We start from the raw sequence: 21,236 nt of genomic DNA on the forward strand, positions 1-21,236 counted from the left end.
GGAAATCAGTAGAGGAACACGCAGGAAAGGTGGAAGGAGGCTACTATGAAAAACGCAAATCATGGTATGTCATCAAAATTCGTAGCAAGGACCAAGGTAGGAAGTTATTCACTCTAACTGCGTTGAAAGATGGTACGCCCATCGAAATTGGTCGCCATCCAGAGCTTAATTCGCGAAAATTTGTGGTTTTGTGTAACGAAGTGGATGATATGACTGAAAAAGAAATAGAGGTTGAGCTTGCTCCCCAGAAAATAACAAATGTTCGTCGTATCACTAAGAAGACTGCTAGTGGCATCGTTAACACACCAACTCTGGTGTTGACGATTAATTGTACTGTTGTACCGGAATTCATAAATTTTGGATTACTAAGAGTTCGAACAAGGCCCTACTATCCGCAACCGATGTTGTGCCGGCAGTGCCTTACTTACGGCCACACTAAAGCAAGATGTCTTTATCAGATGGCGTGTGCAATTTGCTCTTCTAACCACGGAAGCGCAAATTGTACCTCAAAGGTGAAATTTTGCCGAAATTGCAAACAAAACCATTCTCCTACCGATAGGTCCTGTCCAATATGGGTTTTTGAATCTGCTGCTTTAAAACTCCAAACCGAAAAGGGAATAACGCTAACAGCCGCACGCAAAATAGTTGACAATAATAATTCCAACTCATCGTATGCCGACATCGTAAAGAAACAAATTGAAGCACACAATCTGCACCGAACAAAACAACCAGACCAGCAAGCGCCACAACGAGAAGTTCCAATCCAACAAGAAGAAAATCAACAGCAGCAGCAAACAAGCAAGGAGATAGCGAAGAGAGATCGCTTCACTGCAGCCACCGCAAACCCAATTCCCGTGTTGGATGCTGATTCCCCCCCTAGGAAAAGAATCACATCACAGCCGCCCCCTCCCGTGCCGACAGAAAATGTGGAAGACAATCGTCTACCCACAGTTGGAGACAACTGTCCAATTCTGACCCGTTCACGGAGTGCAAATCGCATCAAAACTCATCCTCATTCCTCATCCCTTCCTAAATCCTGACCTTCCGTCGATCCTCCCCCCACTTTTGCTTTGTATAATTGACCCCCGGCCCTATGAAACTTGTAAAAGTAAATGGCCTTCAATAAAGAACTATTTGAATTAAAAAAAAAAAAAATAACTCCATAGGAGGCATTCTTCCGTAGACTGAACGTTTCACTTTATCTAGATTTTACAATTCGTATAGTAGTTTTGTATTTCGCAGGAATACTAATAACTTTTTCTCTACATTGGGGCTCACGATTTCACGTAAATTTTAATATAAGGTACACCGAGGTAAGTGTGGACGGGTTTTCGTATAGTTCAACTTTAAAAAATCATAAAAAAAATCAGCAGTGGAGCAATTTTGATAAATTGACGTTCAATGTGATGCAGAACATGTTTTTTACAAAAGCTGAAGAGATGAGCTCGATAGAAGCAAAGCGAAAAAAGTTATCACGCAAATCGTTATGGACGGCTGGTGTCTTCACTTACCCCGCTTTATGGGGTAAGTGTGGACGGTAGATTTTCCCTTTGATTTCTCAGGAAATTTTCAAAAAATTTGTGTTTTCTTGGTTGAATACGTTACTTTATTGCTCGAACCGTCCAAAATTTTGATAAAAGTTCATGATACTATAATTAAAGTGTGTAATTTATGTTACAACACACGAGATCCGATTTCATCAAAAACACAGAACAAATAAGTACTTTACTCAAATTGTCATGATCCGAATGCTCAATATAGCTAAATAATACAACTCATAAAGGATGAAGGACAGAAAATTGAAAAAAATGTGGTAACATCAAGTCTTTTTAAAGCCGTCCACACTTACCCCAGGTAGGGGTTGGAGACAAAATTTTAGTTTTTTGTAAACAAACTCTTTTTTCTTAATTTTTAACCGCCGTTTCTTTTCCTAACTGGTTGTTTGGAATGTAAGGATTGTTTCAATTTGAAGTTTTCATCGAGAGCCAGCTAGTTTAGGAGAAATTTGCAATTGAAAAAGATGCACATCAACTCGACATCGTAGTTGAAAATAGAAAATTCCGAAAAAGTCGCTGTAAACAACCGTTATTGTCTGAATCGTATCTTTTTCACAGTTATTGGATAGATTACAAGTAAATTGAACATTCTGCATCAAAAGTTTGAAAAAATAGTGCACAGTATTGTTTTTATAGCCATCGACCACACTTACCCCGCGTCCACACTTACCCCGGTGTACCTTAACCAAAAATAATACTCGTAGAATGTATATTCTACGTTCGAAGAATCGAACCGTAAAACTCAAAACTTAAGCATTTTTTCTTATAAATAGGGTTTATTCTTCTCAATTAATGAAAGTCTGCAATAAAAGTGTATCCGTTTTGAATTTGCTATCACTCCAGTGAGTAGTGCGTGTTTTAGCCGATTCCAAAATTTAAAATTGTGCTAAAACTGGTATACCTAAAGGATGATACGGTCAAAATTTGGTCAAGGGAAAACGCGTGTAAATCGGTGAAATCTCGTTTATTTAAAAAATTAAATTAATTTTTTTTTCAAGTTTAATCAGTATAAAATTCAGGAAAAATATTCAGTAAGGCTTCCGCTTTTCCAAATCCGAATTGCCGGGCCTTACGCGTAACCCCTGCCATTAGATTTTGTACAGCCACCTTGTCCACCTTCTTCGCCGCAGAAAGCCGGTTTGCCTTGAACTGCTGCTCGTCCTTAGCAGTTTTTTTGGTCTTCTTTAGGTTCCGCTTGACAAGAGCCCAGTATTTCTCAATTGGGCGGAGCTCTGGCGTGTTGGGAGGGTTCTTGTCCTTGGGAACCACCTGCACGTTGTTGGCGGCGTACCACCCCATGGCCTTTTTACCGTAATGGCAAGATGCCAAATCCGGCCAAAACAGTACGGAACAACCGTGTTTCTTCAGAAAAGGCAGCAGACGTTTATTCAAACACTCTTTCACGTAAATTTCTTGGTTGACAGTCCTGGAAGCTATGAAAATGCTGCTTTTCAAGCCACAGGTACAGATGGCTTGCCAAACCAGATATTTCTTCGCGAACTTTGACAGTTTCATGTGCTTGAAAATATCTGCTACCTTCCCCTTCCTTTTGCCGTAAAACTCCTGTCCCGGAAGCTGCTTGTAGTCGGTTTTGACGTAGGTTTCGTCGTCCATTACCACGCAGTCAAACTTCGTCAGCATCGTCGTGTACAGCATCCGGGATCGCGCTTTGGCCGTCGTATTTTGTTTATCATCGCGATTTGGAGTCACTACCTTCTTGTAATTCGATAGTCCGGCTTGTTTTTTAGCTACACGATTGTAGACGATACACCCAGCTTATTTGCGGCATCTCGGAGAGAGAGGTTAGGGTTTCGCTTGAAACTACCGGCAACTCTCTTTGTCGTTTCAGCGGCTTCCGGTTTTCGATTTCCCCCCGATCCAGACTTCCTGGCTGTCGACAAACGTTCCCCAAACACTTTAATTATATTTGTAACGGTTGATTTGGCAACTTTTAGCGATTTTGCCAGCTTTGCGTGCGAGTTGCTCGGATTTTCACGATGCACGAGCGAAATTTTGATACGCTGCTCTTCTTCCTTGGACGGCATTTTGAAAACTGAAGAATGAATTCCAAAATCAAAATAGGAGCAACATTCTACACACACACCTTCAAAATGAGAGGTGTTCAGCTTTTTTAAATGCAAAATTGAAAGAAATACGTAGAGTGCCTATAAGAAGAGTGAGGCCAACTTTCAAAATTGGAATAGCGATGAGCTGTCAGTGTCATTCCAAACGAACAAATGACCTGTCAAATTCGGTCAAATTCAGCCTGAGAAGGCTTAATTTGACAGGTCATTTGTTCGTTTGGAATGACACTGACCACATTGACAGTTCATCGCTATTCCAATTTTGACAGTTGGCGTCACTCTTCACTCTAGGCCGTAACAACCCAAAACCAAGTTGTTATGCCGCAAAATCGGACATGACATTTTTGCAACTTAATTTTGGGGCATGTCATGCCGCAGGGATTTTTTTTGGGATTTTTTTCATTTGTTGAACCAAATATGAAAAGGGATTATAAATATTTAATAAAGACAATATTTTTGTTCATTTTTCCTTTTTTGTTTTATTTTCCAAAATACTTTTTTACAATTTTACCGATCTCGGCGAAGGTTTCCGAATATGGCAGTTTTAGAAACCCGAGCCTCATTTATCCCGGAGCAATACGGACAGGACTTACAGAGTGCTGTTGTCATCATAATGAACGGAACTCAAAGCGTAAAATTAAAATTGAACTTAAAATTGATGAGTCTGACCCGCACGATGCACCCGGAAGGAAAACCATGCTGAATCGTCGATGGAATTGAATACCCATTGGATAGTATTGTTTATTGTTTAAAAACATCAACGGATCACATTTTGATCCTTATGATTACTAACTAACAAATTAAAATTAATATCAACATAAGACTACACAATACTTAATACACTTAAAATTTTCCTTCGGAATACGTTCCTTGAGACGTCGAAGTCGAAATGTTCGGAAAACCGATTAAAAGTTTTTAGAATGCCGATGAAAGCGCTGTTAGCCCCGTAATTGTTCAGGCGAATCGGAACGTAGAGCTGCAGGTTCTGGTTTCGTAATCCTCGGGGTCGTACGCTGAGAGGTATGGCCTCCAACAGTTCGGGGCAGTCGATTCTAGATGTTAGAAGGTCCGCTACAACTAGAGCACGTGTAGCATTTCGGCGTGCTTGAAGCGTATCTAAGCCTATGAGACGGCAGCGGCTTTCATAGCTTGGTAAACGAAACGGATCCTGCCAGTTTAAGTGTCGTAGAGCGTACCGCAAGAAACGCCGCTGGATAGCCTCGATTCTTTCAGCTCCGTTCTGGTAGAAAGGGCACCAATCAGCTGAAGCGTACTCGAGAATAGAACGAACTATGCAACAATAAAGACTTTTCAGGCAGTATACGTCTTTGAAATCTTTGGCCATACGAAACAAGAATCCAAGGCTTCGAGAAGCTTTGTCGACAACATAGTTCGTATGAATCTTGAACTCCAGCTTTCGGTCGAGAATAACGCCCAGATCGTTGATATGGTCCACCCGGATGATGGTTTGTTCTCCGAGGATGTACTCTGCATGAAGAGGATGCCGCTTACGGGTAAACGATATTACCGAGCATTTACTGCGGTTCAAGGGCAAGCAGTTGATATCGCACCAGTGAGCAAAAGCGGTGAATTGCTGTTGGAGGAAGTTGATGTCGTCTTGGCCGTTTATAGTGTGAAAAAGTTTCAGGTCATCGGCATAAGCGAGCTTTGTGCCACCGAGGAGCGAGAGTACATCATTAAAATAGATCACGAAAATGATCGGTCCCAAATGACTTCCTTGAGGCACTCCTGAAGAAGCAACGAACTGCCTAGAAACTGCCTAGGATTCACCAGTACGAACGGATAACTTTCGTCCCATCAAGTAACTCCGGAACCAATCCAGTAGGGAACCACAGAAGCCTAAACGTTCGAGCTTTGCGATTGCAATTTCTTGATTCACCTTATCGAACGCAGCAGAGAGATCTGTGTAAATGGCGCCTGTTTGACTTTTCTTGGCAAAGCTGTCCTGCACGAACGATGTAAAGCTCAGTAGGTTTGTAGTCGTGGATCTTTTAGGCATGAACCCGTGCTGATCGTTGGAGAAGTGATGCTTGCAAAATGAGAAGATGGGATCCAAAACAAATAGTTCAAACAATTTGGCGATCGCGCATAGAGCGGAGATTCCACGATAGTTGCTCACGTCTCTCTTATCTCCCTTTTTGTGGACAGGAAACATGTGAGCTTCTTTCCACAATGAAGGAAAGATTCCGCCGTCCAGATATGCCTGATAGGTGTCAGCAAAGATGGCATAAAACGCTTCAGAAAGGTAGTTGGTATACCGTCCGGGCCCGTAGAAGATGAATTTTTTAGCTTAGCTGTCGCTTTCAGGATGGCTGCATCGTCGACCAGAATACTCATCTTTGAATCTTTGAATGGTATTCAATCCACGGCTACGATTGATGTACCGAATTTTAGTCATTCCGAAAACTCCCGGCGATTGGCACCGTTTATATAGGAACGTCACGTGTCCAATTTTGAGACCACTATAGCATAGTGCTTTGAGACCTCCCGTTTCCAGTAGGTCGTGGATGGCAATGCTGTGATTGCTCCAGATCGTCGATTTCTGGAAAACTACAAATTAGAATTAGTTAGGCATAATAAAATTTTATCGAATTAATATCATTTTACCAGAACATTGTTTTCGATGCGATTGACTTTTTTTGGTTACAAAACCAAACTAACTGAAAAAAGGGATTTTTTTGGGGTGATCAGTTCGAGCTTCGAACTTTAATTTTGGTGTATTCGCGATTTCGAAGCTAATTTTTGACAGCTCGTGTGTGTGCAAGAAAATGTAAACAAACGGGTGGAAATACTAGCTTCTAATAAATCATTATTTTCTTTGATTTGGTTAGGATTTTAAGAAAATGACGGATACTCATTTGGAGTAGAAGGTTCAGAGATTATTGTGAACTATAGGAGAAAATGTGTATGTACAGTGAAGCATCGCAAATCGACATCAAAAAAAGGCAATATTTTACTACTCCAAAAACTGTTCTGAGTATTTCACATATTTTTGAATGAAAACTCGAGCCAAATGCACATTTTCAATTGCAGTTTGTTAAAAGAGTAGTCAATTAACGTTCCTTTAAAATTTGGGAAAGACCCAACAATTGGTAAGGTAGAATTTTTTATTCGAAAAAACATAAATTTTTGCTATTTTCTATTAGGTTTCCTTCTGCAGCTGCATACAATCAGGCGTAATAATTTTAAAGCTGGAAAGCGGATTTTTATATTTGATGGTGGTTGACATGAAAAAAAATTATATCCTTGGATTACTACACAATACAAGTTTACTTAAATGCTTATCAATTGCCATCGTTCAAGGGTTATAAAATGTTTTGTATTTTTATCGGACCTCATGATCTCATTTTTTTTTGGAAAATTTTATTGAAAATTATATTTATACAACCACTAGCCGTAGAAAATTTTAAATCAAAACTTAACATTTTATACTGTCTTAGGCTGAAACTATTTAAATTTTTATATAACGTATTTATTAAATGTAACAACTAAACCAAATCCAATAGTTATAGTTTAAAGTAACAACGAGAAAATCGTTCTTTTATATAGACCAACGAGAATCGCATAAAGTTTAATATGAAGATATGATAAAAAATATAGATTATTGGCAAAAATCAAAAGTTAAGAAAATGGACGAAAAGATTGATTCACATAGGGGCCGTTCAGATACCACATGGACAGAAAAATGAGATTTTTGAACCCCCTCCTCCCCCTCCGTGGACATTTGGCAAACCCCTGGCTCCCTCCCCGTATGTCCACGTGGACAGATTTGAAATTGTTTTTTTTTTAATCTAATTTGTAATAATTATAATTATTTTTAATTTCAAAATTATCATATTTATAGCTTGCTTTCAAGTGGCTACTAGTTGCTTAAACTTAAACTGGAAAGCTTTGCAATTTTAAGATTTTGATTAAAACATCTTAATATTTATTCACCTTAAGAAAATGTTTTGAAAGTAAGTATGTCCACGTGGACACTACCCAAACCCCTACCCCCCTCTCAGTGAACATTTTCATACTCCCTCCTCCCCCCTAAGTTGTCCAGGTGGTATCTGAACGGCCCCATGTTAGTTTTCTCTGACCGACTGACTTTTTTAAAATGGAACTATCAGATAGAATTGACTCTCCTACCAGGCTAATTTATTTAAATTTACTTTAAAACAAACTCCAATTTTTCAAAGGAGTGTTTTTTTTTCAAAATCATTTGGATTTATGAAAACTTAACTCGAAGCAATGTAAAGTTGTCTATAATTTATCGTTCACCAAGAATGTTGCTCACTCTACATCGTACTACCCCAGATGGCAGCAGCGCAGCTTCGAAAGAGCGGATTGACAGCAGCCCAAAATCAAGAAAGCCAGTCGAACTTTGTTTTGATGCGCTGGCGTTTTCATTTTTGGGTTGTTTTGATTCTGAGTGTTCTTATAGGCACTCTAGAAATACGTCAAGTTGATATTGACCAAATTTTGACCGTATCACCCTTTAAGTGCCGAGAAACTTTTTTAACATAACTAGATTCAGTCGATAGGAAATTCAAATAATAAATTCAATCTTTAATAAAAAAAAAATGTCATCATATCATCGGAGATTTACTTACAGCCAGAACATTTCAAAATGTATTTCTTATGCGGATAGCTTTTTGTTACAATTTTTGTTATCACATATTGTAGATACACCCTGTAAATACATGTTCAGAAACGCATTACTCGGTCGTTTATTAGGCTAACCATAAAATACAAACTACCCATAATCATTTAACACTTGTTATTGCGTTTCTTTGAAACAGCTCAGGCCAAAATATAAAGACGCTGAAAGAGGCCCAATAGTGACCCAAATGACCATTCTGTGGTTTTACAATGTAATAAATTTTCTACATTCTCGATCATACTTTTTTTTCCTTAATTGGATTACGTTCCCTTGGCCGCGCCACCTTTCTTTCCCGGTGGCTTCAACATATTCAAACCGGTGTCGCGCATCCGGATTCCCTTCAATGTGGACTTCAAACTTTTCCGGCCGTGTATCTTTATCCAGAACTGACGTTGAGATTCGTACACCAGCTCCATTTCTTCGTCTTCGATCGAGTTGTCCTTCTCCATTCTCATCGCCCGGCGTGCCCTCTCTCGTTCCAACTCTTTTTCACGTAATTTCGCCTCTTTGATCTTCGCTTCCAGGAGCCGCTGGCGTCGCATTTCCCGCTCCAGCATTCCGGACAGGGCCGGTTTGTCGTTGGCGGAGCTGAAAGTGAGATTGTCGGAGATCTCCGTCAGATAGACAGCGCCGGACTCCGTTCCATTTGCGATTAGTTTCCCGTTTTTATGAACCCTGAGTGCCAAGAGCGGGACATCCGACAGCTGAAAAAAGATTTTAAGTAGAGGATGGTATGGTATAATTAAAGACTGCCCTGACTCTAAATCACGGAAATTATGTTGTTCAAAAAAGACCCAGTTGATGGAACCTATTCAAGCTTCGATTGATTAAAAAGTAGGTACTAGGTAGGTACCCCTTTTTTACATTTTTGTGGATCTTGGAAATTTTTAAAAATATTTGAAACATACATCTCCTATTTTTAAAGCATTTGAAGCATGATTTTTTGCTGAATCAAAGCAATCGAAAGATTCCTTTTAATTTAACCAATTTAACCATTTAACCTTTAAATGAAAAGTTCATATACCGGTATTTCGATAGCAACTTACTACCTTCTTCAGTGAGCGTTTTCGATTGATCAATCGAAAAGGAGAAGTGTCGTCTGTTAACTCCCTTGCAGTCAAACGACTTGTGGCCGTATTCCATGCATCGAAAGCATAGGGGGATGTGTTCCTAAATGCGCATATTAGGTAATATGCGCATACAGCCGATTGACGATATGGCTGGAGTTTCAACGTATCTAATCAGTGCAGTTTGAGGGTAATACGCTGTTGAAACATGGCATGAAGAATTTTGATGGTTATATATAGCAAAAAAAAATTCAAACAAGATTTTTGTCAGTATTGTTATAGTATATTGAACTTTAATTGTCGTGCGTACAGATTCTGTGAACAAAAATGTTAATGGTTTTTCTTTCTTATTCATCTGGTGAAGCTTTTGGCAAAGTTGTAAATGATAAGATATTGGAATTAGAGACAGGTTCTGAATGCCCATATCAGGCAGGTTAAATGCCTATATCAAGAAAAAATAGATTAGTCTTATAATTTTTTTTTTTTTACTTTTTATCATTGAAACATTAAATCTACGTCCAAATCACAATCTTACAGCGAAATATTACCATGAAATATGGCCGTATGGCATACCTAACTATGATTCATGCAAAAGAACTAATGATGTATAAAATTTCACCAAAATTTCAGCCTTGACGTTTCTACCATTTTCAATTAAATAATATCAAAATATTGCAAGTGTAAATGAAATATAGCTAAAAACATAAATATGCGCATTTAGCCCGCCGGTTTCGGAAATCGGCTATTTTGACTACTTTTATTATAAAATTATTTTCACAAACACTGTAAGAGATTTAATCAGAAAAATTGCTTTCACGTATATAAAACAGATGTCCGCTCATGTTCATATGTTTTTTTTCCTTTTGTCTTAAAAGAAATGGCTTTTTGCTTTACGTCTTGCTAGCCAAGCTTTCATACTAATATTAATTTACATGTCAATATGAGAATCTAGGAAAAATTGCGCTATTGATCTCAATACAGCGATGTGTTTTTGCTTCAAAATCGATGTAATATCTGCTACCTGTCGTCGTTCCGTCAGTCCCGCTATTAGGCTTCTTTTCTCGTTCTCATACGTTGAGCATTCCAACAGCAAATGTTGCGGGTCTGCTGAAGCTGCTCCGCAACTGCAGCGAGCATCTTGAATAATCCTGTTTCTAGCCAGGTGCGCCGGCAAACGAGAGTGGTTACTGATCAGCTTATTAATTATTGTTAGTTCTCTTCGACGTAAGATTTCTCCCATCCACCATGGTCTCATTTGTACTTTCGGCAGGATACCGTAACAATATCTCCCTTTCAATCCACTATTCCAACTTTGTTGCCATACTCCCAGCTGGCGAACCTCCGAGGGAAATGTAATGTCTGTGACTGAAGGTATAAGATGAAGGGTTGCCGTCTTCATCCGATCCGCAGATTCATTCATCGCGATTCCTTGATGAGCTGGTACCCACAACCACAACAGAGTTATTTCATAACCTGATCGTTCCATTTGTATAATCTGTTCTCGGATCATGAACCATACTTCTGGCAAATAAGCTCTGCTTCTCTAATTGGTCAGATATTGTAGAGCACTCATACTGTTGGATAGTAGAACATTTTTTCCACGTGGCAGATTGCTGATACACAATATATCGTCTCTTATTGCTAGTATCTCTGCATTGAAAACCGTACAATAATCAGGTAGCTTTATTTTAACCGAAATCTGCTGGTCAAAGGTGACAACAGCATACCCGGTACCGTGTTCCGTTTTGGATCCATCTGTTGCTAAAGTTTTGTAGTTTGGGTATTTATTTATCAAGTATTCTTCCACTAATGCACAAATACTGACTTGGGGTGATGTTGGATTAAGGATCAAATCTTTTACGTTGCAATCTACTCGGATGTCATATTTACGCATAGAATCGGGAAACATATAGATACCGGCGTGATCTAATAACTTTGCGGTTGGGCACAGGTCATGGACACGAAATATAGCTCTTTGAATAGAAGTTTGAGGATTCCGGGTTTCAATTAGGTCAGCTGCATACTCCTCAAACCACAATCTGATTGGTATTGAGACACGTATTGTTCAGCAGTAATTCTTCTTCGGAACTTAAGCGGCAAAATTCCTGCTATCACTTCCTGAGATCCCGTGTGGCAAGTTCTGGTGGACCCAAGACATTTCCGTAAGCATCTCCACTGTATCCGATCAAAAGGCAGTAAAACATTTTCTTTAGCCTTGCTATAGAATAAAGAGCCATATTCTAAACAAGCTCTAACACACGACCGATAAATAGTCAACATGGCAACTAGATCAGCGCCCCACTTTTGTCCTGCAATGCTCCTAAGGAAATTTATGTCCGGCGAAGTTTTACGTACGAGGTGTCTGACGTGGGCGGCCCAAGATAATCGCGGAGTTAAGAAAACACCGAGCTGTTTTATAACGTTTTCATATTTGATTTCAGTTTATTGGATAGCTAAGTTCCGCACATTACGAGGTTTCCTTCGATAGCATATCATGTCACTGCATTTGGAAGGCGATAAATTTAGTCCTAATCATAATCTAAGTTATGTAGGCCATCACGAATGACATCCAATCCCGAATGCAGTTTCTCAACCGCGCTTGCTGGAGAACTATCGCGGTAATACAGCGTGACGTCGTCCGCAAATCAAACTACAGGAACTATTTGCTTATCTTTATTCAGCAGTCCGACTAGGTAAATGTTGAAACATATGGGCGAGATAGGAGAACCTTGGGGCAATCCTTGCCAAGTCGTTCTGCGTAAGTTTCTGTGTTGGTTTAGTATACGTTCTCACATTAAGTGATGAACTGTTCGTATGAACCAACTGTTAATACCTAGTTTTATCATTTCCTCAACCAGGCAGGATATATTAACCTTTTCATATGCACTCTGTATGTCTAAGCAAGATATGAAGGTATATTCGTTAAGAGATATTGCTATCCTTGCTTGTTCGACAATCGCATGGAAGGCATCCATAGTACTGCAGCCTTTTCTAAAACTGCATATTTCTTTATTGAACAGCCCAGAAGATTCCATATACCACTCCAGTTTCTTTTTTTATGATGATTTCGAAAAGCTTTCTTAGGCAACATGCTGGTGCAATTGGTCGATAAGATTTTGCATCATTCGGATCCTTTTCTGGTTTGAGTATCGGAATAATGTTGAAAACTTTCCAAGCCGGCGGAATCGCGCCCTCATTTATCACACGATTATAAATTTCTGCAAGACAGCGTTTAGCAGAAAAAGGTAGTTGTTTGATAATCTCGAATGAAATTTGGTCGACTCCTGGGGAGGAATTATGACATTCTAGGAGAGATACCTAAATGTCGCTGTAGTGATCACTTCTGCAATGCCATGTTGCAGCTCTTGAAGTTGTATTTCTGGAGTAGATGGACGAGCTAGATTCTCAAGAACCTTATAAAGAAGGTCCTAGCTTCGTAATCAAGAGGGTTAACTGTAATTGCCTTTAAATGTCTTCGCCATTTTCACATTTTACTCAGCGCAATTTGACTATTCCAGGATTCGCAAAGCTTTCGCCACGACTCCTGCTTCTTTGTTTTGAGCATAGTTTTAAACTTAGTTTCGGCAGCTAGATATGCGTTATAGATGTCTCGATGGTATGCGCTGCGTCTCCATGCTCTAAATTTACTCCTCATATCGTTCACCGCTAATTTAAGTTCGGAGTCCCGAAAAGGTTGACTAAGCCGATTCCGATGGATCGATTGTCTATCATTAGATGAGGAAACCAGACTTTCGTTGATAGATGACACAAACTCGCCGTATGGCATGTTTCGGTTGGCTTCGACGCGTTCAGTCATATTGTCATTAAACATAGTCCAGGGTATCTTGCTGAGATTGCGATTTGCGGGGTATGTGCATCCTCCTCTGATGTCCAAATCGAATATGATCGTTGGTGTATAAGGCATCCAGTGTATCCCAACTCGAGTTGAGACTAATGTCAGCAGATACAATTGTAACATCTACTGCACTTTTCAGCCGGTTTGCTTCAAATCTCGCGAACTTCCCATTATTGATAAGGACCAGATTAGCTTCGTTAATTGCTGCTTCCAAATGTCGGCCTCGTGTATTCGTATCATGGGATCCCCACATCATATGTTTAGCGTTGAAATAGCCTGCGATTACGCATGGTTGATGTACCTCTGGGAGAAGGTTTCCGATTCATCCGGCGTTATTCGGTCTTGGGGACGAATATACCCCGAGCAAAGGGTGAGTGTACTCCTTCCAAATTTCACCTGGCATGCCACGGCTTGTATTGGAGTCGGTCGTTGTAGCTGGATGTTTGTTGATTGGAGTCCTTTGTTGCAGATGATGGCTACACCCAGAGAATTACTGCGACAGTTGAGCCGATACACGTCCATATTGTGTATCCCAAAACTCGTATGTTGGTCCAGGTGGGTCTCGGAAAGAAAGGCAATAGTTATTGGGTTTGAAGTGATGATATTTTGAATGATAGGAACTTTTCTTACCGCGCCCCTACAGTTCCACTGTAGGAACCGCAGGGGAATATACGATGGAGAACCTGATGTTTATCATAAGCGCAGAGAACGTATGAACTCCTGTTTCCCGTCTGAAATGGCAAGGCTTGCAGTTTGTTTGTACGTCTCGATAATTTCGGTTAACACCTCTTCATCCGCATCGAAATACTTCTACCGTATTTTTTGGATAGTCTCGTCAACTACTTGAGACTGTAGTGATTCATTGATGACGCCTCCAAGTTTGTTGTCTACACATAATTGCAATTGTGGGGGGTCCACGAAAACTAAATCGAGCTTCCACTGACAGAGCTAACTCGGGGCACGACTCACTTATAGGCGAGTCGTGAGAGAGTGGAGGAAATGCTTCGTTATTGAAAACAACCTGGAAAGATGTTGACTTATTCGAAGTCGATGGATTGGCTAGGGCTTCAAACAAATTGGTTTTACCTTGTGAAAAGGTGGTCTGCTTCTTCGCATTTCATCTCGTTTTTTAGTGAACATAGGACATTTGTTTCGTTCGTCGGCGGAGTGTTCCCCAGAACAGTTAAAACATTTAGGATCATTCGTGGGACATTCGTGATCATCAGCAATGGGAGTGTGTATGCAGAGATTGCAGCCTTTCGCACTACGACAATTGTTCTCGTGGTGAGCGAATCGCCAACAGTTACGACATTGCCTAACGGGGTATAGGTACGATTTGATGGGATACAATACTTTACCAAACTCGACATGAGTAGGTAAGTGAGTACCCGAAAAAGTGAACAGTACTGTCCACAATAAAGTAGTCGTTTCTCTCACTTTTCTCTTGATCCGCCTGGATTCAATAATTGAAGTATTATTGTCTTGGTTAGCTCTTACCTTATCAAATGGGTTAGCATGCCCGAGCTCCGAGTCGGAGAATTCAGGGTCGATGTATGCGACTCCCAAACACTCGCAAAACCTTTGGGGAATGTACAGCTTAGTATTAGTAGTATACTCTTTAGAAACTAACGCATTGGCATCGATGCGATTTTCCATGAGAATTTTGGTCTTCCTTCTTGACATGGCGACTGCTTTAATATAACCTTCTCCAAAATCTTTATCGATCAGCGCGGATAGTTTAGCGGTTCTGTGGTTCTCTTGAACCAGATAGACTCATGATTTTGCACAAACTGTAAAGTTTCGCACAGACCGATTATTTGATAGCTGTTAACTCAACGAAAGCTGAGAGCGAACTCTGAACATATAGTTTTCAGATTCCTATCTATTGGGATATGGGAGAAAATGAGTGCTTTCCTTAATGTGCGCATATATTTAGCTCGCCTCTCCCCTACTTCTGGTTGCTGGGAGATGGTTATCTGACAAACTGACCATCCCATCTTTAGCCGCCTGCACTCGAGTGCTGCGTTGGCTGCTACCACTGGAAGCCTCACAATAGCAACCTGTGTTGGCTTTGGGAGGATCCTGTCTCAATCGGATCGATCTTACACTGGTCGACTTGTGCTTCCTGACTTCATCTTCTGTCGGAATTTCGTCGAGGTTTTTGATGAAAACTTTTCAGAAACTTGCTCTGCTAGCAACTTGAAGGTTGCACTCTTTGTTGCTAAACTTCATTTCAACTCGAGGATCATCTCGCCGGATCGAGTACGACGGTCCTCCTTACGTTTGCACCTAGTCCAGCAAGCTTGTCGTCGGTCCGGATCTGACGAAGCACTTACCCTCTGGAGCCCCTTAGCTTCACCTTTTTTCCTTACGCAGCTTCACTGCTTCTGGGGCTTGGGGTTTGTTTTCGTAGCTCTCTCCTTACGGTGTTTACGCGTCACTGTCTGTTATTCGGAGGGCTCTCCCTCGTTTGGCCTGTCGTCCTTGCCAGGCTAGGGTTCTGTCGAACCATCGGGTCTCGGGCCATCTTCTTTAGGGTGCCAGGTCTTAGATCACCTGGAGACTCTCGTGGGACATTAGTGACATTAGTCTCGTGAGAGTGGGACGAACCCACTCACGGCAGCAAACACCCGGCTGTTATGGTTTGAAGTCAAATTTCCATCTTGTAAAAAAATATATGGCGTAAAAAATCGGTTAAAAGTGCATAGCAAATTTTTATTCTTCAGTTTTTATATTAGGCAAACATTGATTTATATAATAAGTTTAATGTTTTATTTCAATTAAAGCTTAGAAGTTAAAATTATTTGTAAATATTAAAAAAAAACTGACAGCGCACTTCTATATTTCTCTGAAGGGCTCCGAATAGCTTAATTTTTGCAAATATTGTGATCCTTGATTGGATCAAAATTGGGAGGTAGGAGCTTAGTTCCAAGTAAGTTGGATAATGAGGGCCACTCTCAACTACTCGTATGCCAATTTTACAGAAAAAAAACTCAATAGATAATTTTCTACAGGGATATTTCCGTGATCAAATTGAAATCGGGACAGCCTTAAGACATAAACATGATTTAAAAATCACTATCCAGAATGTGCAATGAAACCAAATTCAGTAGTATTTCATCTCTGAAACCGCGAAACGCCATGCATCACAGTAAATTTACCTTTATTCGAAGCACCGGTCCATCCAGTCGATGTATGACGTCCCAGGCATCCATGACGCCATCCATTCTGCAAATAAACACCAGAGAACACCGCGTTGGGCTCCAAACTCCGCAGGTCAACTGAACAGAATATTCCTTAGTCCAGACGATCGGATTATCGCGACAATCCTCGGTCCAAATCTTGGTCTGCCAGTCGCCAACGCTGATGTAGTTCTTTATAAAAAGCGGGTTTCGTTCCACCGAATAAATCGGCCCTGTATGTGCCTTGGTCAGGGCGTTGATTTTGTCCGCTGGGGACTTGTACTTTCGGCTGCAGCTGTAAATGATTCCATTCTCGGTTCCTACCGTGTATTTATTGGGAATCGTCTGCTCAAACTCAACTGAACAAACGCCGAAACATCTGTCCGGATCGACGCTTTGCGTGTCCTTCGGCGAGAGATTCAGGAAATCGTACGGTTCGTTCAGATTTCGCATATCCCACCAAAGAATTCTACCGTCAGTTGAGCCCGACAGAAATTCGTTCGAAGTCTTAGTGCCCGTCCATAGTACCTTGGTGACCACGTCGTTGTGGCTGGTTTCCCGAAGAGTAATTTCAACCGGCTCGTTGGCAACACGGATGTCCCAGATGGCCACTTGTCCGGAGAAAAGTCCGCCGGCCAGTTGGCAACTGTCCTTGAAATTATACTCCAGACAACGCGCCTGATACGGTGGAACGAGCGTTTGCAGGGGGAAGTTTGGATTCTCTAGAAATAGTTTTAATAGTTGGTTTATTATAACGTAAGTATCATGACAAAGATTCAGAAAGTTGTTCGAACACAATGTATCTTGACTGATTCTCACCCGATCTCTTTGCTTTGAACATTTTTATGTAGAATGCATCTTCAACCCATCCTTACCAATGTCCCAGATGTATGAATCGGTGACCGCATTGATGTTATTGTACTGGCCAATGTTGCAATGGATCGACGCGAAATGCATCCCCTCCTCGGACCAACAGATGTAGCTGCAATTCCGGCGCTCCTCCAGGTTATCCTTGTACACGTGCACCGTCTTGGAGCTGAACTGCTCGATCAGCTCATGCTGCTCGGTATCCTCGAAATAGTTCTGGTAGATATCACAGGCACTGTTCTGCAGTATACCGTGTTCCATTATCTGAGAGAAAGAAAAGTGGTTGCAAAAACAAGAAATCAAGTAACTCTGACGGATTCCCTTAAAAAACTAAATTCATTTATAAATCGAAGAAGACTGTATCCGTAAGATAACTTTCGAAATTCGAAATGTGTAAGAACTATATATTACGAACTTAGTTACGGCAGTAGATTAAACATTCACTTTCAGAAATTAGAAATATCTGGTTCAGATTCCTAATCAGAAATCATACACTAAGGTTACAAATTACACTAAGCTTTTTTCGTGTTTTTGTATGATTTTTACGCGATATTTTCGCAATAAGCACAGTTTTTCTGTGCGTTTTTTCGCAATGCACACGATTCCTTTCCAATGAAAATAATCTGGTATTGGCATAAATTACCGGCGGTATGAAACCCCAACATTATGGGTATAGGGCAGTGGTCGGCAACCTTTTGAGATAGAAGAGCCTTAAACTTCAAATTTTCAAAATTTCAGAGTTTGAAAGAGCCACATTGAAGATTTATTGTTTTTGTTTTCAGTCAAAAACTAGCTGACCCGGTAAACTTCGTTTTACCATTTAATTAATTAATCATTAGAAAATTTTTAATCTTTTAAGTTGATTTTGTATGGGAGCCTCCCTTTCATAAAAAGAGAGATTCTAGAAACTAGTACGCAAACAATCACTTTCCCAAAAATCCCTCGGATACCAAAATCCGCTACATTCCGATCGTCCAGTTATACGTGATGGTATTACAAAGAAAACGCCTCAATTTTTATATATAAGATGTGAAGAAGAGTTATTTTTGTATGGGGACCCCCCTTCCATAAAAAGTGAGATTCTTGAAACTATTATACAAACCATCTCTGACCCGAAAAACCCTCGGATACCAAATTTCACTTCATTTCGACCGTCCGTTTATACGCGATGGTGTTACAACGCCTCCATTTTATATATAAGAAAACATAATGTATGAATGATCAATGAAAATAAGATATACGAAAATAACTTAAACCTTTTTTTTCCAACTCTTGGATATTTTTTTTAAATCTGTTTCTTTTTTTTTTTTTGTTTCGATTATAGTCGTTTTACCATCTTTATGGCATTCGCGACTTTATCAACGTTGCAGTTGGCGGATCGTTATTGAAAAACTATCCGGTACAACTGTGTTCGATGTTTACTCTTGGGCTCGAACTCGCGGACATCGGCTCAGGAGACAACAGACTTGCCAACTGAGCTATATCACAAGCCACGAAAAATCTGTTTCTGATAACCATTAAGTACATGGATTCTCTTCTGGATCGTCACGTCTTCTAACATGGTTTGATTTTATAACAATTTGAATGCATATTAAGCTTAAGCAGAATATTCATAAATTTTTGAACAAAGAAAAGCTTTTAAAATAACAATGTAAATTTTCTGAAAGTTATCAAGCTATTTCTTGACATTTCCCCAGATTTAGGTAATCCTTTCCAAGTAGTGTGAGTAGTATGAGGTGAAATTCAACTGAAATGAATGTAGCCTTAAAATTTAATCCTAAAAAATAAGGCTCCTGATAACTGGTTTCATTGTCATTCCAAATTTAGAATTTAAAAAGTTCATGACATAATGCTAACATGTCTAAAGAATTTTATGCATATGGAATTGTATGTCATCAGTATTGTGCGTCCAATTGAATGAAGAATGAAATTTAATACATTGTCATCAATGCTTGCTAAATCTTAGATTACTGGAAAATAATCTGTGGTTTAATCAATATAAATCGATAATGTGAATGTGATTTGTTTGCCTTTGTTGAAAATTCGTGACAAATAATAAAGAAACAGTAAATTTTAACTGGCAAGATGACTTCAAGAATACTTAAAAAGTTTCGAAACAAAAATAATAAAAATAAATCAACGGTAATTAACTCTTAATCAAAATTTTTGGGTATAATGGTCAATTTAGTTATTGATTACAAGTATTTAGCCTGTGATTAAGTTTTCAAACAGATTTTCAGAATTAAAATTTTCATTCATTTTCGATGCTGATTCGAGTTTGAAAAGCTGACAAACTTTGGCTTGCAACTCTCAATATTTTCGGAATTTTGTATTTGAATTTCATGTATCTATTCACTTTTTCCAACCCGTTATATATTGAGTAGGCATTCAAGAATTTTTCTGTACGTATCCAGGCCGGGCAAATCCGGGCATTGAGTTTCTAAATTTTCAACTAAAGCCAGGTAAAATCCGGGAAAATCCAGCCAAAATTTAGATATTTTCTATGTAATGGCAAGAAAAAAGCTGAAAAGTAAACACACAAAATTGATTTTTTTGAGGTATGCGGCGTTTAAATCTTATCTCACAATTCCAAAAAAATGCATGCAAATTTATTTCACTAAAACAAATTGAAAATTTTCAATATCGAAAAAATTGCGAATAATCTGGGAGAAAAACTTGCCTTTTTTCTCCGTGCAACCGGGCCGGACCGGTCATTACCCAAGTTTTTCTTTTTAAATCCTGGCAAACCCAGTTGCAACCGGGCAGTCCGGAATATTTATGAGGTTTTTTATATTCAGATACATTAAAATAATAGTTTTCAATTCAAATGATTAGGATTGGATTGGGGTGGTTTTTCCAATGTTTTTATGTTGTTGCGCATCAAAGTTTAAAATATTTTTCAAAATGGTTAATTAATTCCAATACGATTTTGGAAATTTCAACTGAAAAAGGGTCATAGAGAGAAAAAAAGTGATTGAGACTGCTTAGAAAAAATGATGAGGGTTAAGCTATATAATAAAAAAAAAGAGGCAATCTAAGTACTACTTTTTGTTGTTTGAAAACAGCAGTTATGCTTTGCATTTATGGTTAATCCTTAAATAATTCGGATGCTTCAAAAACAGTGAAAAGCAAAACATTTTTGCTGCCGTAAAAATTTTGTGCCGTAAAAATTCCACAATTTAGGACTTTCTTCATCTATTATATAAAATTCTCTTGTAACGGTGTTTGTAGTACTACTCCTCCGAAATGACCCAAATGATTCGAATGAAATTATTTTTAGAATATTCTGTAGCCATGCGAATCGGTTTATATCGAATAAAAACAACACAAAGTCGCATCAATTGTCCGTAATAATTAAATTTGTAGTTTTTTGAATGAAATGAAAGTCATGGCTTCCATATTTTCGAGATTTTTTTTTCCTTTGGGCGGTTTGTTTTTCGTCTCCAAGGTCGAGGCGTCGCGACCTGACGTCGTTAGAAGATAGTAACTATGGCATAGCATACTGATCAGTGAGAATATTTTGGCGCGTATTTCTCAACCAAGCATATTTTCAATGCAAGTGGTGGCGATATGAAGCCTCGATGTGATTTTTTTTGTTCTTGATTCCTAGCTCATTTCTACAGCACATGGTTATGAATGACGCCTAGATGTGACTCAGGTTGACATTTTGCTGATCGAATCAAACATAGGTATAATATTTGTTTTGCCAAAATCTGAAATTGAAAAGTCAGGCATCCATTTTTAGAGATTTTCTTTTCTTCGAGGGGTTTGTTTTTCGTCTCCATGGGCGAGGCGTCGCTAGCAAACGTCGTTGCAAGATAATAGTAACCAAAGCATACTGTCCATCGCTGGAAAAATTTAAAAATTAGGCGCCTATTTCTCAACTAAGAACCTATATTTCTTATGCACGTTGGGGCGATATGCAACCTAGATGTGTTTTTTCCTTACTTATTTGTAC

At 39.4% G+C, this 21,236-nt stretch overlaps 1 protein-coding gene across 1 annotated transcript in view; it reads right to left on the bottom strand.

Annotated features, from left to right (window-relative positions):
• Positions 1-8,262: 8,262 nt before the first annotated feature.
• LOC129747036 (dynein intermediate chain 3, ciliary-like) overlaps positions 8,263-21,236 on the bottom strand; it is a 37,763-nt gene continuing 24,789 nt past the window's right edge. Inside the window, exons 2-4 of the mRNA XM_055741050.1 lie at positions 17,287-17,542; positions 16,391-17,133; positions 8,263-9,010 (exon numbers count right to left, since the gene is read on the bottom strand). Coding sequence (XP_055597025.1) covers positions 8,567-9,010; positions 16,391-17,133; positions 17,287-17,542 — 1,443 coding nt within the window. The 3' untranslated portion in view covers positions 8,263-8,566. The remainder of the gene's footprint in view (positions 9,011-16,390; positions 17,134-17,286; positions 17,543-21,236) is intronic.

The sequence above is a fragment of the Uranotaenia lowii genome, chromosome 2, assembly GCF_029784155.1.
Source record: "Uranotaenia lowii strain MFRU-FL chromosome 2, ASM2978415v1, whole genome shotgun sequence".
NCBI lineage: Eukaryota > Metazoa > Arthropoda > Insecta > Diptera > Culicidae > Uranotaenia > Uranotaenia lowii.